General features: G+C 33.5%; 1 protein-coding gene across 1 annotated transcript; it reads left to right on the forward strand.

Annotated features, from left to right (window-relative positions):
* The first annotated feature begins 1,308 nt into the window (after nucleotides 1-1,308).
* Nucleotides 1,309-1,977, forward strand: LOC141685004 (agamous-like MADS-box protein AGL62). Its single transcript, XM_074490131.1, has one exon. It carries the CDS (start codon nucleotides 1,309-1,311, stop codon nucleotides 1,975-1,977), a length of 669 nt encoding a protein of 222 aa, XP_074346232.1.
* Nucleotides 1,978-18,655: the final 16,678 nt, after the last annotated feature.

The following is an 18,655-nucleotide window of genomic DNA, read 5'->3' on the forward strand; positions in this document are numbered from 1 at the left end:
TATTTTCACATTAACTATTATTTCATCACATTAAAATTTCTTGTACACACCACATGTTATCATATTCAAATGAGTGAATCATGTATGTCACAAATTATTTTTATACATAATATTTTAGTTATTCACAATTCACAACATTTTTTTTATTTTAATTTTTGAAATTGACATATGTAATTAATTCATATATTTCTGAAATTACAATGTTTTACTTTTATGTATTTATTTTATAATTATTTTAAACTGAACTATTTTCACATATTTTCAAAAAAAAATTATTTTCACAACACCTCTAACTTAAAATAGTTTCTTGTGCTTTAGTTTTTTTTATTATTGAACCATGTTAAATTAAAATTATTCATCTCAAAAAATTTAAATGGATCCAGTGGTCCGATCCGATAATCGAAGATCCTAATGAATTTGTTTATGAATTACGCTATTAAAAATCTGAAATTGATCTGATCTCAATCCAATCCAATAAATTTAAATGAATATGAATATGAATTTAATCAAATCCAATCCACATTTGAACACCAGCACAAGGATAACTTAGTCTGGTTCGCATTGTATATCTCCTAAAAAGGCACTTAAGCTTCAATTCGACGGAAATGGAATGAAATTTTATCATGTTTTACTAAAATTGCACCAAAATTTCCATCCTATTTTAGCCAATATTATTGTATGGTAATAATTCTATTTTAAATGAAAAATAGATTATGCCCATTATTTGATACGTTGACGTCTTACGGATCGTAATATCTTAAAAATTTTATGCAAATCATGCTTTCCGGTAAGAAAAATATATTTAAAAGGAAATTACAATAGCGAATTTTGACACGTAATTCACAGAAAAAAATTTAGTCAAAACGGACACTGCTAAATAACTTATACGTAGATATTGTCAAATTACTTTTTCATGTGAATTTTAAGGTAATTTTCACTAGATTAAGTAAAATGAGAATGGTGGCTACAACTAGCAGAATAACAAATTCGCTACAATAAGTATTTAATAACAAAATTTATTGGCTTAATTTGATTTAAAAATGTGCAATAACATGAATATTAGTAATATCCATACATTAAGAAATAAGATTTTTGTAACTCCCCAATCATTGATATTGTCACAGGAACAATATGTTTGATTCCCTTAACACAGATTAGGAGATTATAATTTTTGCCAGCTTTCAGTGTTAATGCCAAGCCTCTTATAAATACCAAATGATTTTACTCTACAAATCAGAGCTTCAACATACATAAACATTGCTCCATTTGCTTTTCTTTTGGTTTCTGTTCTTGATAGCTTGTTTAGAGATGGCCAAAAAGTTCAGCATTGGCCGCCAAAAGATCAAGATTGCGAAAATAGAGCGTAAAAATCACCTGCAAGTTACCTTCTCAAAGCGTCGATCAGGCCTTTTTAAGAAGGCAAGTGAGCTCTGTACACTTTGTGGAGTTGAGATTGCCATTATAGTCTTTTCTCCAGCTGGAAAAGTGTTCTCCTTTGGACATCCTAATGTTGAAGGTATAATTGATAGGTTTTTTAGTCGCAATCCTCCACCTTCAAACTCAAGCACTCTCCATCTCGTTGAAGCTCATCGTAGTATGACTGTTTGCGAGCTGAACTTCCATCTCACACAGATTTTCAATGAACTAGAGGGTGAGAGGAAGAGAGGAGAGGCACTTGATGACATGAGGCAAGCTAGCCAGAGCCAGTTTTGGTGGGAATCTCCAGTCGAAAAGATGGGATTTGATGAGCTTCAACAATTGAAGGACTGCATGGAAGCGTTGAAGAAAAATGTGAACAATCAAGCTAATAGCATCTTGATTGAGAATGCAAATTCTAATTTGCCACCTTTTGGTTTTAATGGACACAGGGCCTTTAATCAGTTTGAAGCTAAGCCTAATCAGATTGATCTTGCTTCTCATGTCCCTGGTTACGGATATGGTAATGGTTATTTTGGTCTGAGCAACTTTGCTGCGTAATCTGAGCTTGTGTCTTGCTAGACAGTTCTGAGTCTCCATTTTGATTGATGCTGTGTGGCTTTGCCGGAAAAGAAAGTTCATTTTTCTATCTATTGGTTAAAGTTGTAACTTAAATTTGACAAACAGTTTGATCTGAAGTTTATTCTGAGGTTGTAATGGATATTGTTTTTTGAAAATGGTCAGCTGCATATGTCTAAATATTCTTTAAGCTTAAAATGTCAATTACTATTGAAAAGTTATCAAAAAAGAGAGCCCTGTGGGCATCATTCGTTTCAAATAGCCATCATCAACTAACATAAGCACTGAGAGTTGGATGAATGCGTAACTTATAATCTTGTTTTTCATATCAAAACAAGTTATATTGCGAAAGAAAAATTACCAACTTTTTTTTGAAATATCAATAAAAAAGAAGAAGCAATTGATTAATCTATAAATTAGATTTGAAAGATGAACTTTGACTTGCGACTCAAGGAACTGGATCTCGAAGCGAACGGGGTTTTGTCGTGCATTTGACAAACTCAGATTACAAATTTAAATAGGATATTAACATCTACCAACCCCCACTATATCTACCTTTACTATATATATTATATTTTGTTCGTTTCGGATATAGCATGACTTTTTTTGTAGTGTATAAAATTCACACATTAACACTCGAGATCTTGTAATGAGTAGATACTTCCACAAAAGTATAATCGATTTTCTGATTAAATACAGTACGCGATATTTTTCTATACTTTTTGCATTCAATTCTAGCCATTTTCGCACCCTTTAATCGATCTAATCAACATATATACATATAACTCTCCCACCCCTTTTCATTACTAATGGATTATCCTTACTATTTTATTTTACTAAAAATGCAATGATCTTATTTTGTTTCTCGGTTTAAACCATATGTCTTTAGTTACATGAGAAGTATTTTTCTAAACATATTTTATCTTTACTGACTCAATTAAGATCCCTCGGGAATAAAATCTTACCCTTTTTCTATGTTAGCCAAACAGCCAGCCAGATGGAATGAGATTAAAATTTTTAATATTAAAAAAAATGTTTCATTTAAAATTACACAAAATATGACACGAAATTATGATATGAATGTACATAACATGAAACGAATTTTTAACTAGTCATGTTTTGGTTTACTATTCATTTAAACTAAACATAAAAGTTTCCTGATTTGAAAGTATATAAAACAAACGAATTGTCGGGTTTAACTAAACATATACGAATTGGGGGGTTTAAGGTAAAAAGGTCTGAGTTTTAGTGGCTCTGAGGTATAGAGCATGGGTGTGTATGTACAGTATATGCGAAGAGGGGTTTTGGATATGAAGGAATTTATCTGATTCTGAAATGCAGTAACGCTGCAAGGGGTTTTGGGCTTGAATAGGTAACCAAAATCGACCTAAACCCAAATTTGTATTATAAATTTTTATGAATTGACTTGTCAGGACATATGTTCAAATTGAATTCGCAGACGCACATGAATGCATGCAAGATCTCATATTATTACGAGAAAAGTTATCTTTTGTTATAATTATTTGGACCCCTTGTATTTATAAGATTGGATTTTTTAATAATATTTTTGACCCCTAATATTTTGTAGTAGAGGGTTGTTTGGTTGAAATAATAATTGTTTGTTCTTTTTTATTGTCTCATTTTGAAACAAATAATAATGTTGCCAAAAATACATATTATTACGGTACAATTATAGTCAACAATTTCATATACGACACAATTTTTTTTCGTATTTCGGTTTATCTTTTTCGTAAACAAACACGTAATTGTAATTAAATAAATAAATTAAGAGGCGGTTTTGAATTTACCTTTGTTACACCACATGAACAAATATAAATTGACATAAATACATATTTAAAGAAATATTTTAAAATTATTTAAATATATTTTATAAATGTATATTGTATTTATAATTATTATAAAAACAAAATAGAAAAAATTTCAAATTCAAAAATTTGACAACACTTATGACTTATTGACTTAAACTCAATTAATAAAAGTACTCCTAACAAAAAAATTATATTGAAAAAGAAAAATCATTATTTTGTGAAAATGTTAAAAACAAAATAAGAAGCAATTGATTAATTTATAAATTAGATTTGAATGAGACCTTTGACGATTTTCGCTTGCGACTTAACTGGAGGAACCTAAATATGGAAGCGAACGAGGGCTTGTCGTGCATTTGACAAACTCACCACACATATTTCAAGTAAAATGTGTCACGTGCACATACGAGTAACGTAACTCATAGAATTTCCTTTTCGCTTCCCATTCTGCTAGTAATAAAAAGATATGCGAGAACTCTTACCCATGTCTCCATATTTTTTTAAATTATTTGCTGGAGTTGTTCGATTATAACTTGAGGCGCTACTTCAATGGCTCAATCTGAAAGACGACCGTCTCTACAAGTTTTAGTACCATATCTTCCAAAACCAAGTTGTATACCGTCTTGTTTAAAACCTCTACTATATCCTCGTTTACGATATATATGTATATGTATATATATATATAATATTTTGTTCATTTCGAATAGGGCGACCTTTTTTAGTACATGAAATCCATATACGGGGTCAGAGGATTTGGTCATCACGATGAAACCTCAATCCAAGATAAATTGTTTAATCAATAAACAAATGTCAGCAGAAGATATTTAACATCTATGACCCCAAACTAATCCAAGATCTTTTAAGATTACAGTTCTAGAAACAAGAATTCCAAATTCAATAAATACATTTTTCACTTTCTTTTAAAATAATTCTCAATTCAATACCAAACCCACTAGTATAACTTTGAAAAGAAGTACACTAGTCCCAACTATAAAATAACATAATATATAATATAATATAATATAATATAATATAATATAATATAATATAAACAACTTTACATAACAGAACTTACACTAGTCCGCAAACCCTAGACCAACCACCTTCCAAAAGTTTCTTCATTGCTTCCTCGAATTACACGGCTAAATATATATAATATTTTGTTCGTTTCGAGTAGGGCAACCTTTTTTAAGAAAATGAAATCCATACTTTGACAAATGAGATTTTATAACAAGTAGACACTTCTGCGGGAGCATAATCGATTTTATGGTTAAATACCTTACGAGATATTTTTTCAAACTTTTCATATTTAGTTCTAACTATTTTTTGCACCCTTTAAGCGACCTGAACAACATTAGCACATATAAGGATCCCCTCCACCCTTTTTCATTACTAATGGAATATCATTCATTATTTTACTAAAATTGGAACGCTGTGATTTTGTTTTATTTCAAGGTTAAAAACAAATATATTGAGTAACAGGAGAAGTACTTTGTTGAACAGGTTTTATTTTTAAGGACTCAATTAAGGTCCCTCGGGAACGGAATGCTACCATTTTTCTATGTTAGCCAAATTGTCTGGATGGGATGAGACTAAAAATTTAATCAAAATTATAATATTTAAATAATGTTTTGGTCAAAATTATATAAAATATGACACAAAATTACACGACATGCAGGTAGATGTACACGAACGAATTCTTAAGTAGTCATGGATTTAGTATTCATTTAAACTAAACACGAAAGTACAAGAAGACGTGAAAGAATATAAAATGAACAAATTGTCAGGTTTAAGTACAAATCATCGTTCAACAAAATAAAAAATGAATTGACACTAGTACTAAAACATGAAAACTTCATTCAAATAAAAATGATTTTGAAGTGAAATTAAAAAATTAAAAATAGTTCAATTTAAATGTTTCAATTTCGATAAAATATTCTAACTAAATTGATTAAAACCGGACCTGTTAATAATATAAATAAATAAATATTATTCATATTTTATATAACTATTTGCTATTGCATTTTTAGGAACAGGAGATATATGATTCTTGTTCCAATTTTATCCGAAAAATAAGCCGAATGTAATTTAGATAGGGTCGTAGAAAGGGAGGGAGGGAGGGAGGTTCTTGTTGTTTCCACTTTTTCTCAAAGTTATTCATCACCAGTCCTCACACTAGCACTCCCGCATAATACTTGGTGCTTGGTACTTGATTGACAAAAATTCAATCTATCTTCCTCCACCTATTTCTGTTAAGGAAATTCGTAGTTTTCTTGGTCATGCGAGGTTCTACAAGCGTTTCATCAAAGACTTATCTAAGATTTCGAAGCCATTGTGCAGGTTTTTAGAGAAAGACGATGACGAGTGCCTCGCAGCTTTCGAGACATTGAAGAAGAGTTTAATCACGGCACAAGTCATAACTGCACTTGATTGGAATAAACCTTTTGAGATGATGTGCGATGCAAGTGACAATGCAGTTGGAGCAGTTCTTGGACAGAGGAAGAACAACATATTTCATGAGGTCTACTATGCTAGTAAGACCCTAAATGGTGCCCAACTGAATTATACTACTACGGAGAAAGAGCTTTTGGCTATTGTCTATGGCTTTGAGAAATTTCGATCTTATTTACTTAGGACTAAGGTGACAGTTTTCACTGATCACGCTGTAATTCGATATCTCGTCTCAAAGAAGGACTTGAAGCCTAGATTGATTAGATGGGTTCTTTTGATTCAAGAACTTGAACTAGAGATCAATGATAGAGAAGGAACTGAAAATCAAGTCGCTGATCATATCTCACGTTTAGAAAATGCTAATGCTACTTCATTGGAGAAGATATTGATAAATGAGTCTTTTCCCGACGAGCAGTTGTTTGGAGTGCAAGAAGAAGAACCGTGGTTTGTAGACATTGTGAACTACCTTGTGAGTAATATCATGCCTCCTAACTTATCTTACGCTCAAAGGAAGAAGTTTCTACATGAAGTAAAGTGGTATGTGGGGGATGAGCCATTTATTTTTTGACAAAGAGCTGACCAAACCATCAGGAGATGTATTCCCTACATCGAAACGGGGGGATCTTGCGAGATTGCCACTTAACAGCTTATAGAGGACATTACGGAGGAGAAAAGGCAGCAGCTCGTGTTCTTCAAGCAGGTTTCCTTTGGCCGACATTATTTAAAGATGCTGATCAGTTTGTTTTGAAATGTGATCGATGTCAACGGGTGGGTAATATGTCTAAAAAGGATGAGATGCCTCTTAATGTGCTTCTCGAGGTTGAAGTCTTCGATGTTTGGGGAATTGACTTCATGGGGCTATTTGTCTCATCTTGTAACAATCAGTATATCTTGTTGGCGGTTGATTACGTGTCGAAATGGGTTGAAGTTAAGGTGTTGTCAAAGAATGATGCGAAAGTGGTGCTTAATTTTCTTCATAAGCAGATATTCACAAGGTTTGGAACTTTAAGAGTCATAACAAGTGATGAGGGGTCGCATTTTTGCAATCACAAGTTCACTGCTATGATGAAAAGGTATAATGTGAATCATCGCATTGCTAAAGCTAATCATCCTCATACGATGACCTTTCAGGTAGTGATGAGGAAAAGCTTTTGAAGATTCTGAGAGAGTTCAAATCGGCAATTGGCTGGACTATAGCAGTTATCAAGGGAATCGGCCCTTCTTATTGCATGCATAAAATTCTGCTAGAGGAAGGTAGCAAGCCTATGGTCGAGCAGCAAAGAAGACTTAATCCGATCATGCACGAGGTAGTGAAGAAGAAATTCTTAAGTGGCTAGATGCAGGGATCATCTACCCTATTTTTGACAGTTCATGGGTAACCCTGTTTCAATGTGTGCCAAAGAAAGGTGGAATTACTGTGGTAGAAAATGAGAAGAATGAGCTTATTCCTACTAGAACAGTCACAGGATAGAGAGTTTGCATGGACTATACAAAGCTGAACAAAGCCACTAGAAAGGATCACTTCCCTTTGCCTTTTATTGATCAGATGCTCGATAGGTTGGCTGGTCATGAGTATTGTTGTCTTCTGGATGGTTACTCGGGTTTTAATCAAATTTGTATCGCTCCAGAAGATCAGGAGAAAACTACCTTCACTTGTCCATTTGGTACTTTCGCCTTCAGACGAGTTTCTTTTGGTCTGTGTGATGCGCCAGCCACATTTCAGAGATGTATGATGGTCATCTTTTATGACATGATTGGCCAGAATGTGGAAGTGTTCATGAACGACTTCTCACTCTTTGGCGAATCATTTGATGAGTGCTTGCAAAATCTTGGACACGTTCTCAAGTGGTGTGTTGAGACAAATCTGGTTCTCAATTGGGAGAAATGTCACTTTATGATGCGACATGGCATTATTCTTGGGCACAAGGTTTCTAGTAAAGGTCTTGAGGTGGATAAGGCCAAGGTGGGGTCATTGAGAATCTTCCTCCACCTATTTCTGTTAAGGGAATTCGTAGTTTTCTTGGTCATGCGAGGTTCTACAGGTGTTTCATCAAAGACTTCTCTAAGATTTCGAAGCCATTGTGCAGTTCTCTAGAGAAAGACGCCCCTTTCAGGTTTGATGACAAGTGCCACGCAGCTTTCGAGACATTGAAGAAGAGTTTAATCACGACATCAGTCATAAGTACACCTGATTGGAATGAACCTTTAGAGATGATGTGCGATGCAAGTGACTATGCAGTTGGAGCAGTTCTTGGGCAGAGGAAGAACAACATATTTCATGTGGTTTACTATGCTAGTAAGACCCTAAATAGTGCCCAACTGAATTATACTACTACGGAGAAAGAGCTTTTGGCTATTGTCTATGGTTTTGAGAAATTTCGATCTTATTTACTTGGGGCTAAGGTGACAGTTTTCACTGATCACGCTGTAGTTCGATATCTCGTTTCAAAGAAGGACTCAAAGCCTAGATTGATTAGATGGGTTCTTTTGCTTCAAGAACTTGAACTAGAGATCAAGGACATAGAAGGAACTGAAAATCAAGTCGTTGATCATCTCTCACGTTTAGAAAATCCTAATGCTACTTCATTGGAGAAGACATTGATAAATGAGTCTTGTCCCGATGAGCAGCTATTTGGAGTGCAAGAAGAAGAACTGTGATTTGCAGACATTATGAACTACCGTGTGAGTAATATCATGCTTCCTGACTTATCTTACGTTCAAAGGAAGAAGTTTCTACATGAAGTAAAGTGGTATGTGTGGGATGAGCCATTTATTTTTTGACAAGGAGCTGACCAAATCATCAGGAGATGTATTCCCTACAGCGAAATGGGGGGATCTTGCGAGATTTCCACTTAACAGCTTATGGAGGACATTATGGAGGAAAAAAGACAGCAGCTCGTGTTCTTCAAACTGGTTTCCTTTGGCCGACATTATTTAAAGATGCTCATCAGTTCGTTTTGAAATGTGATCGATATCAACGGGTGGGTAATATGTCTAAAAGGGATGAGATGCCTCTTAATGTGCTTCTCGAGGTTGAACTCTTCGATGTTTGGGGAATTAATTTCATGGGGCCATTTGTCTCATCTTGTAACAATCAGTATATCTTGCTGGCGGTCGATTACGTGTCGAAATGGGTTGAAGTTAAGATGTTGTCAAAGAACGATGTGAAAGTGGTGCTTAATTTTTTTCATAAGTAGATATTCACAAGGTTTGGAACTCCAAGAGTCATAACCAGTGATGAGGGGTCGCATTTTTGCAATCGCAAGTTCACTTCTAAGATGAAAAGGTATAATGTGAATCATCGCATTGCTACAGCTTATCATCCTCATACGAATGGTCAAGCTGGGGTATCTAACAGAGAGATCAAGCGTATTTTGGAAAAACTTGTATGTCCATCAAGGAAATATTGGTCTTTGAAGCTTTATGAAGCTGTATGGGCTTATTGAACAGCTTACAAAACTCCTTTGAGAATGTCGTCGTTCCAGTTGGTTTATGGTAAAGGGTGTCATTTACTTGTGGTTCTCGAGCATAAAGCATACTGGGCTTTGAAAAAGTTGAATCTGGATTTTGATGTGGCTGGAAAGAAGAGGATGCTTCAATTGAATGAACTCGACGAGTTTCGACTTCAAGCTTCTGAGAACAACAAAAGGTACAAGGAGAAAGTCAAGAGGTGGCACGATCGAGGTCTAGTGCTTAAATCATTTGTGTCGGGGAAATAATTTCTTTTGTTCAACTCTCATCTCCGTCTTTTTCCTAGAAAGTAGAAGTCAAAATGGTCAGGGCCGTTTATTGTCTAAACAATGTTTCCACATGGAGCGGTGGAAATTTTTAGAATGATCCGGCCCAAGCATTCAAGGTAAATGGTCAGAGGTTGAAACATTACTATGGTGACACGGTAAACCGCGAGGTGGTTAGTGTCGTTCTATTGTCCATTTGATCTCGAGATTCTACGTCGAGCTAGCGACGTAAAAGAAGCGCTTCTTGGGAGGCAACCCAATTTTGTTGTACATTAGGAGGTAGAGGATGCAAGAAAAAAGGATAAAAACACAAAAAAAATCAGAAAAAGAAGAAAATTTAGGGCCACCTCCAGTGACCAAGTGCGGCCTCGCTGATCCAGCGCGCGACCATGCTCGTGCCGATTTTCCAGAGAGTGAGCGCACCCGCGCCGTCCTAGCAGGCACCCGCGACGGGTCCCTGTTCGAAAAAAATAAAACAGCAGTTTTAAGAGAAAATCAGGATTTTTAATCAAATATCAATTCCAAACCGATTTTTACTCTTCCACATCCCATAACTCCCTCTCCAAATCAAACCCATTATTCCCACGATTCCCATAATCAATTCCAACTTCTATTCCTTATCAAATTCTAACCTCTCCACCTATAAATATATACACTTAACACAACTTCTCCACCACATCACAAATTCTCCAACACAAATCTCTCTCAAACACTTAAACTTTTATTTTTTCTCATTCAATCCCAATGGCACCCAAGAGACAAAGAACACAAGTTGGCAGCAGCACCACCAATTCTTCATATGCGGGTGGTGTGAGGCCCAGGTTTTTTACTACTGAGGCTGAGGAGAAGTACACGAGGCTTCTCTCAAAGCCTATTGCTAAGGAGCGAGGTTTTTTGCCATCGGGAAAGGATGCTAAGTTGTTAGAGATGATTCTCGAGATGGGCTGGGTTTCTTTTTGTGAGGCGCCCGCTGCTATGCTCATGAGTGTTATGCGGGAGTTCTATGCTAACGCCAAGGCAGAGAAGAAGGGCTTCATGGAGTGAGGGGAGGACTGTTGAGTACAGTGCTGATGCTATCAGGACGGTGATTAAGCCGCCCGCGAGGAAGGTGGGTCAGGACACTTGGAACGATAAGACTCCGGAGGACTTTGATTTGGATCTCATTGTTGCTACTCTCTACGTGCCTGAGACTCATTGGAAGTTCAAAAGTGGCACTACTGATTACTCCATATTCCCTGCTTCGTGCATGAACAGGTTTGCACGGGCTTGGAACTCACTTATTTGTGCTAACATTTATGCCATCTTTGCATGTGCATGAGTTTATTATGGAGCGTGCTAGTCTGCGGTGAGGGATGCAGGGTGATTATATTGATTTGGAGATGGTTATATATTAGGGGATTCTAAGATTTTTGAGAGGAGGTACTACAGGTGTTATTTTATATGCGTTCATAGTGACGAAGTTGTGTGTGGCAGTTGCTGTTCATTGGCCCGCACATGAGCAGCTTCAGTTTCCCATCGCTCCTATTGACAGTTCTACACTGTTGAGCATGCAGGAGTGGTATGGAGGGAAGCCCAATCCTAAGGGTCTTGGGTACTCGTATGATTATCTGCTAGGTGGTAAGCCTATGGAGGCAGCTACAGCGGGGGGTTCTCAGCATGCCCGTCGAGCAGCTTGGAGAGCTCAGTTAGGAGAGGAGGCTGAACCGTCAGGACCGCAGCAGCAGCAGCAGGAGGCAGCAGAGGTTGGAGCTGGTTCGAGTTCAACACAGTATAGGCGTCTTACGAGGAGGATGGATGTGATGCACGACATCCATAGTCGGTTTGCACACGATCTCACCCAGGCACTTGGGACAACTTTTAAAGCCACCGGAGTTGACATCCAGTGGCCAGTTTTTGGTGAGGATTCCGTGTATGCGCCTCCAGACACGCCTAACACTCCACCCGTTGAGGGTGATTATTCTGATTCGCAGTAGGTATGCCTGATTTCTTACTATTACCTTCATTGAGGACAGTGAATATTTTAAGTTTGGGGGTAGTAGTTGAAGAAATATGTTATTGTGTGAGTCACATATAGTTGCATGTTCATGATAGTTTAGTTCATATAGTTTGCATATTTTGCCATGTAGTATTTTTTTATTATTTTATTTATGATAGTTTTATTTTATTTTGTTCATATAGTTTTCATGTATTTGCATTACAACATGATCCATTAGATAATTTTTTTGATTGATTTGTGATGTTGATGCTAGTGTAGTGATGTCGTGTTTAGAGATGTTAAGTCATATTAAGTTGGTTTGCATGCTAGAGACACTTGTATTTCACTAAGTCTTATAGGTTGCTAGAGTGCTAGATCATGGTCATGGTTTGTTTGTTTGTCGAGGTGTAATCGCTTGTTTATATTTAAAATTTAGGATATTCTCTTAATAATAAAAGACAAGGATATTTAAAAAATTGGAGAAATTGGATTTCATTGCTAGTTGTGTGGCTAGGTGTCAAATGGCTAGTAGTCGGCTCATATTTTATGAGTAGTCTAGGGTTGAATGAGATGGAGCGAAATGCACTCATTCAAAAATTCGTTGAAAAAAAAAGGGAAAAAAATGAAAGAGAAGAAAAAAAGAGAATAAGTGTTATGTATAATTGATCATGAGTGGGCTCTTTAGTACTCGAGTTATTAAGTTCTTAGGGGAGTTTGTGCCTAATGACCTAAGGCTTTTATAGTCTGGGATCCGCTAACCTAACGCTCGCTACATGGGTACTATTGTATAAGTTTTTTGTGAACCTCACTCATTGCACGATCAAATAAGCAAATCTGTTTATTTTATTGTGAATAAAATCATGAATCCATATAAAACTCTGATATAAGAATTGAAGTGTTGTAAGTTATTCTGAGTCTAGTTCTGTTTATAAACTTGCATTGTCTTGGTAAGTAGTGAGTCATGATTGTTGATCTAGTTGCGATAGTACATCTGTAAGCATTTGCACACATGCACGTCTCTAGTTTGTAAGTTAATTTGTGAGGTTTGACTGATCTTTATGCAAATAATTACATTTCCTGAGGTATTGCTTGTCGATTGGTTTAGTTATTTTATGGAGGAGAAAAGATAGCAGCTCGTGTTCTTCAAGCAGGTTTCCTTTGGCCGACATTATTATAAATTTTTATGAATTGACTTGTCAGGACATATGTTCAAATTAAATTCCCAAACGCACATGAATACATGCAAGATCTCATATTATTACGAGAAAAGTTATCTTTTGTAATAATTATTTGGACCCCTAGTATTTATAAGATTGGATTTTTTAATAATATTTTGGACACCAAATATTTTGTAGTAGAGGGTTGTTTGGTTGAAATAATAATTGTTTGTTCTTTTTTATTATCTCATTTTGAAACAAATAATAATTTTTCCATAAATACATATTATTACGGTACAATTACAGTCAACAATATCATATACGACATAATTTTTTTTGTATTTCGGTTTATCTTTTTCGTACACAAACACGTAATTGTAATTAAATAAATAAATTAAGAGGCGGTTTTGAATTTACCTTTGTTACACGACATGAACAGATATAAATTGACATAAATACATATTTAAAGAAATATTTTAAAATTATTTAAATATATTTTATAAATGTATATTGTATTTATAATTTTTATAAAAAAATAGAAAAAAATTCAAATTCAAAAATTTGACAACACTTATAAGTTATTGACTTAAACTCAATTAATAAAAGTACTCCTAACAAAAAAAATATATTGAAAAAGAAAAATCATTATTTTGTGAAAATGTTAAAAACAAAAGAAGAAGCTATTGATTAATTTATAAATTAGATTTGAATGAGACCTTTGACGATCTTCGCTTGCAACTCAACTGGAGGAACCTAAATATGGAAGCGAACGAGGGCTTGTCGTGCATTTGACAAACTCACCACACATATTTCAAGTAAATATGTCACGTGCACATACGAGTAATGTAACTTATAGAATTTCCTTTTGGCTTCCCATTCTGCTAGTAATAAAAAGATATGCGAAAACTCTTACCCATGTCTCCATATTTTTTTAAATTATTTGCCTGGAGTTGTTCGATTATAACTTGAGGCGCTACTTCAATGGCTCGATCTGAAAGACGACTGTCTCTACAATTTTTAGTACCATATCTTCCAAAACCAAGTTGTATACCGTCTTGTTTGCAACCTCTACTATATCCTCGTTTACGATATATATGTATATGTATATATATGTATATAATATTTTGTTCATTTCGAATAGGGCGACATTTTTTTAGTACATGAAATCCATATACGGGGTCAGAGGATTTGGTCATCACGATGAAACCTCAATCCAAGATAAATTATTTAATCAATAAACAAATGTCAGCAGAAGATATTTAACATCTATGACCCCAAACTAATCCAAGATCTTTTAAGATTACAGTTCTAGAAACAAGAATTCCAAATTCAATAAATACATTTTTCACTTTCTTTTAAAATAATTCTCAATTCAATACCAAACCCGCTAGTATAACTTTGAAAAGAAGTACACTAGTCCCAACTATAAAATAACATAATATATAATATAATATAATATAATATAATATAATATAATATAATATAATATAATATAATATAATATAATATAATATAATATAATATAATATAATATAATATAATATAATATAATATAATATAAACAACTTTACATAACAGAACTTACACTAGTCCGCAAACCCTGGACCAACCACCTTCCAAAAGCTTCTTCATTGCTTCCTCGAATTACACGGCTAAATATATATAATATTTTGTTCGTTTTGAGTAGGGCGACCTTTTTTAAGAAAATGAAATCCATACTTTGACAAATGAGATTTTATAACAAGTAGACACTTCTGCAGGAGCATAATCGATTTTATGGTTAAATACATTACGAGATATTTTTCATACTTTTCATATTTAGTTCTAACTATTTTTTGCACCCTTTAATCGACCTGAACAACATTTACACATATAAGGATCCCCTCCACCCTTTTTCATTACTAATGGAATATCATTCATTATTTTACTAAAATTGGAACGCAGTGATTTTGTTTTATTTCAAGGTTAAAAACAAATATATTGAGTAACACGAGAAGTACTTTATTGAACATGTTTTATTTTTACGGACTCAATTAAGGTCCCTCGGGAACGGAATGCTGCCCTTTTTCTATGTTAGCCAAATAGTCTGATGGGATGAGACTAAAAATTTAATCGAAATTATAATATTTAAACAATGTTTTGGTCAAAATTACATAAAATATGACACAAAATTACATGACATGCAGGTATATGTACACAAACGAATTCTTAACTAGTGATGGATTTAGTATTCATTTAAACTAAACACGAAAGTACAAGAAGACGTGAAAGAATATAAAATGAACAAATTATCAGGTTTAAGTAAAAATCATTGTTCAACAAAATAAAAAATGAATTGACACTAGTACTAAAACATGAAAACTCCATTCAAATAAAATGATTTTGAACTGAAATTAAAAAATTAAAAATATTTCAATTTAAATGTTTCAATTTCGATAAAATATTCCACCTAAATTGATTAAAATCGGACCTGTTAATAATATAAATAAATAAATATTATTCATATTTTATATAACTATTTGCTATTGCATTTTTAGGAACAGGAGATATATGATTCTTGTTCCAATTTTATCCGAAAAATAAGCGACTGCATTTTAGATAGGGTCATAGAGAGGGAGGGAGGGAGGGAGTGAGGTTCTTGTTGTTTCCACTTTCTCTCAAAGTTATTCCTCACCGGTCCTCACACTAGAACTCCCGCACAATACTTGGTACTTGGTTCTTGATTGACATAAGTTCAATCTATGTTCCGCGTTCTTTCATAATAGTAAAAGCAATCCTCCTTTCTTTTTATCTTTCAAAGCTTGTCTATTCACGGTTTTATCATCGTAAAATCGAAAATGAGTGTTTAACATGCTGAGGATTGCCATCAAAATTTGAGTAGAATCATAGTATTTCTTAACTTCTTTGGGCACAACCTATTGTAGAAACATTGCAAGTTTCTTGGCTAAGGTATATGATAATGTTATTGAATAGAATGCAAATGCAACTTGTTCTCTGAAAAATGGTACTGTCACTTTATTTGCATAGGTACACAAAGGAAGATTTAAGCTGATCAACGAGATGTGCACCAAGGAATTATCATCATAAATATTCAGTCTAATAGCGTGGTTAGTAAAATAATGACATAAGATTCTTCTAAAAACAGCTATGCTCCCATATTCCCATCCAATCTTATAAGGATTCGATTCATTAAGAAGTGGATGTGGATTTTCACTCGTCCATAAAACCCAGATCCTAACTACTAAACTTATACATTTATAAATTATTAATATATATAAATAAAATTTAAATATAATCAATTAATAAAATTAAATTTATATGTATTAATATTCTAATTTTTCAAGTTATTTTATTTTATTTTCAAAGTAACTATTATTTCATCATATTAAAATTTCTTCTACACACCACATTTTATCATATTATAATGAGTGAATCATATGTGTCTGAAATTATTTTCATACATAATATTTTATTTATTCACAATTCACAACATTTTTTATTTTAATTTTTAAAAACGACTTATATAATTAATTCATATATTTCTTAAATTACAATGTTTTACTTTTATGTATTTATTTTATAATTATTTTAAATTGAACTATTTTCACATATTTTCAAATTTTTATTTTCACAACATCTCCAACTTAAAATAGTTTTGTGTGCTTAAGTTTTTTTATTATTGAACAATGTTAAATTAAAATTATTCATCTCAAAAAATTTAAATGGATTCGGAGGTCTTATCCGATAATCGGAGATCCTAATGAATTTGGATATTAATTATGTTATTAAAAATCTGAAATTGATCTGATCTCAATCCAATCCAACAAATTTAAATAAATATAAATTTAATTAAATCCGATCCAAATTTGAACATCAGCACAAGGATAACTTACTCCGATTCACATTGTATATCTCCTAAAAGGCACTTACTCTTCAATTCAACAGAAATGGAATGAAATTTTATCATGTTTTACTAAAATTGCAACAAAATTTCCATCATATTTTAGCCAATATTATTGTATGGTAATAATTCTATCCCCAAAAACTTCTGTATTCATGATTATATCTTCCTATAAAGAGGTGTTAGCATATTTTTCGGCAATTGAACCTTCCTCCAACAAAAAATCCTTTTAGGCCATATTATTAAATGAAAAATAGATTATTCCCATTATTTGATACATTGACATCTTACGGATCGTAATATCTTAAAAATCTTATGCAAATCATGTTTTCCGGTAAGAAACATATATTTAAAAGGAAATTACAATACCGAATTTTGACACGTAAGTCACAACAAAAAATTTAGTCAAAACGGACACTGCTAAATAATTAGCTTATACGTAGATATTGTCGAATTATTTTTTCATGTGAATTTTAAGGAAATTTTCACTAGATTAAGTAAAATGAGAGTGGTGGTGACAACCGGCAGAATAACAAATTCGCTAGAATAAGTATTTAATAATAAAATTTATTGGCTTAATTTGAATTAAAAATGTGCAATAGCATTAATATTACTAATATCCATACATTAAGAAATAAGATTTTTGTAACTCCCGAATCATTGATATTGTCACAGGTACAATATGTTTAATTTCCTTAAAACAGATTAGGAGGTTATAATTGTTGCCAGCTTTCAGTGTAAATGCCAAGCCTCTTATAAATAGCATATGATTTTACACTACAAATCAGAGCTTCAACATGCATAAACATTGCTCCATTGGCTTTTCTTTTGGTTTCCGTTCTTGATAGCTTGTTTAGAGATGGCAAAAAAGCCCAGCATTGGTCACCAAAAGATCAAGATTGCGAAAATAGAGCGTAAGAATCACCTGTAAGTTACCTTCTCCAAATGTCGATCTGGCCTTTTTAAGAAGGCGAGTGAGCTCCGTACACTTTGTGGAGTTGGGATTGCCGTTGTATTCCAAGCGTTTTGGTATGAGGGAAAAGCTTAGTCCGAGATATGTTGGACCTTTTGAGGTTTTGGTATCGTAGAGAGTTGCGTTGTCGCCACAACTATCTCATGTGCATAATGTGTTTCATGTGTCTGTTTTGAGGGGCTATAAATATCATCCATTACACGTAGTTTAGTATCCATTGAATAAGATTAGAGAAGATCTTTCTTGTGAGGAAGAAGCTTGAGAGGAGCGAATTTTGAGGAAGAACGCCATTCCGTTTGTGAAAATTTTGTGGAAAAATCATCCGGAGAGAGAGTCTACTTGGGAATTAGAAGAATCTATTTGTGAGAAATATCCGTATTTATTCGATTCAGGTACGAGTTTTTAGTTTTGTTTAATTCCGGGGACGGAATCGTATTTAAGGGTGGTATATATGTAATATACGAGAATTTAATAATAATAATAATAATAATAATAAGATTTGAATTAAAATTAAAATAAGTGATTTTAATTCATTTGTTAAATAGCATAGAAATAAAAGTAATAGTAATTAGTTGTTATAATTCTAATTCTAATAGTTAGAGGATACCTTGTGTAATATATATATATATATATATATATA

The sequence above is a fragment of the Apium graveolens genome, chromosome 9, assembly GCF_009905375.1.
Source record: "Apium graveolens cultivar Ventura chromosome 9, ASM990537v1, whole genome shotgun sequence".
Lineage (NCBI taxonomy): Eukaryota > Viridiplantae > Streptophyta > Magnoliopsida > Apiales > Apiaceae > Apium > Apium graveolens.

Bases quoted from the DNA above. Each gene is read 5' to 3' on its own strand.
- LOC141685004 (XM_074490131.1), top strand. From the start codon at position 1,309: ATGGCCAAAAAGTTCAGCATTGGCCGCCAAAAGATCAAGATTGCGAAA.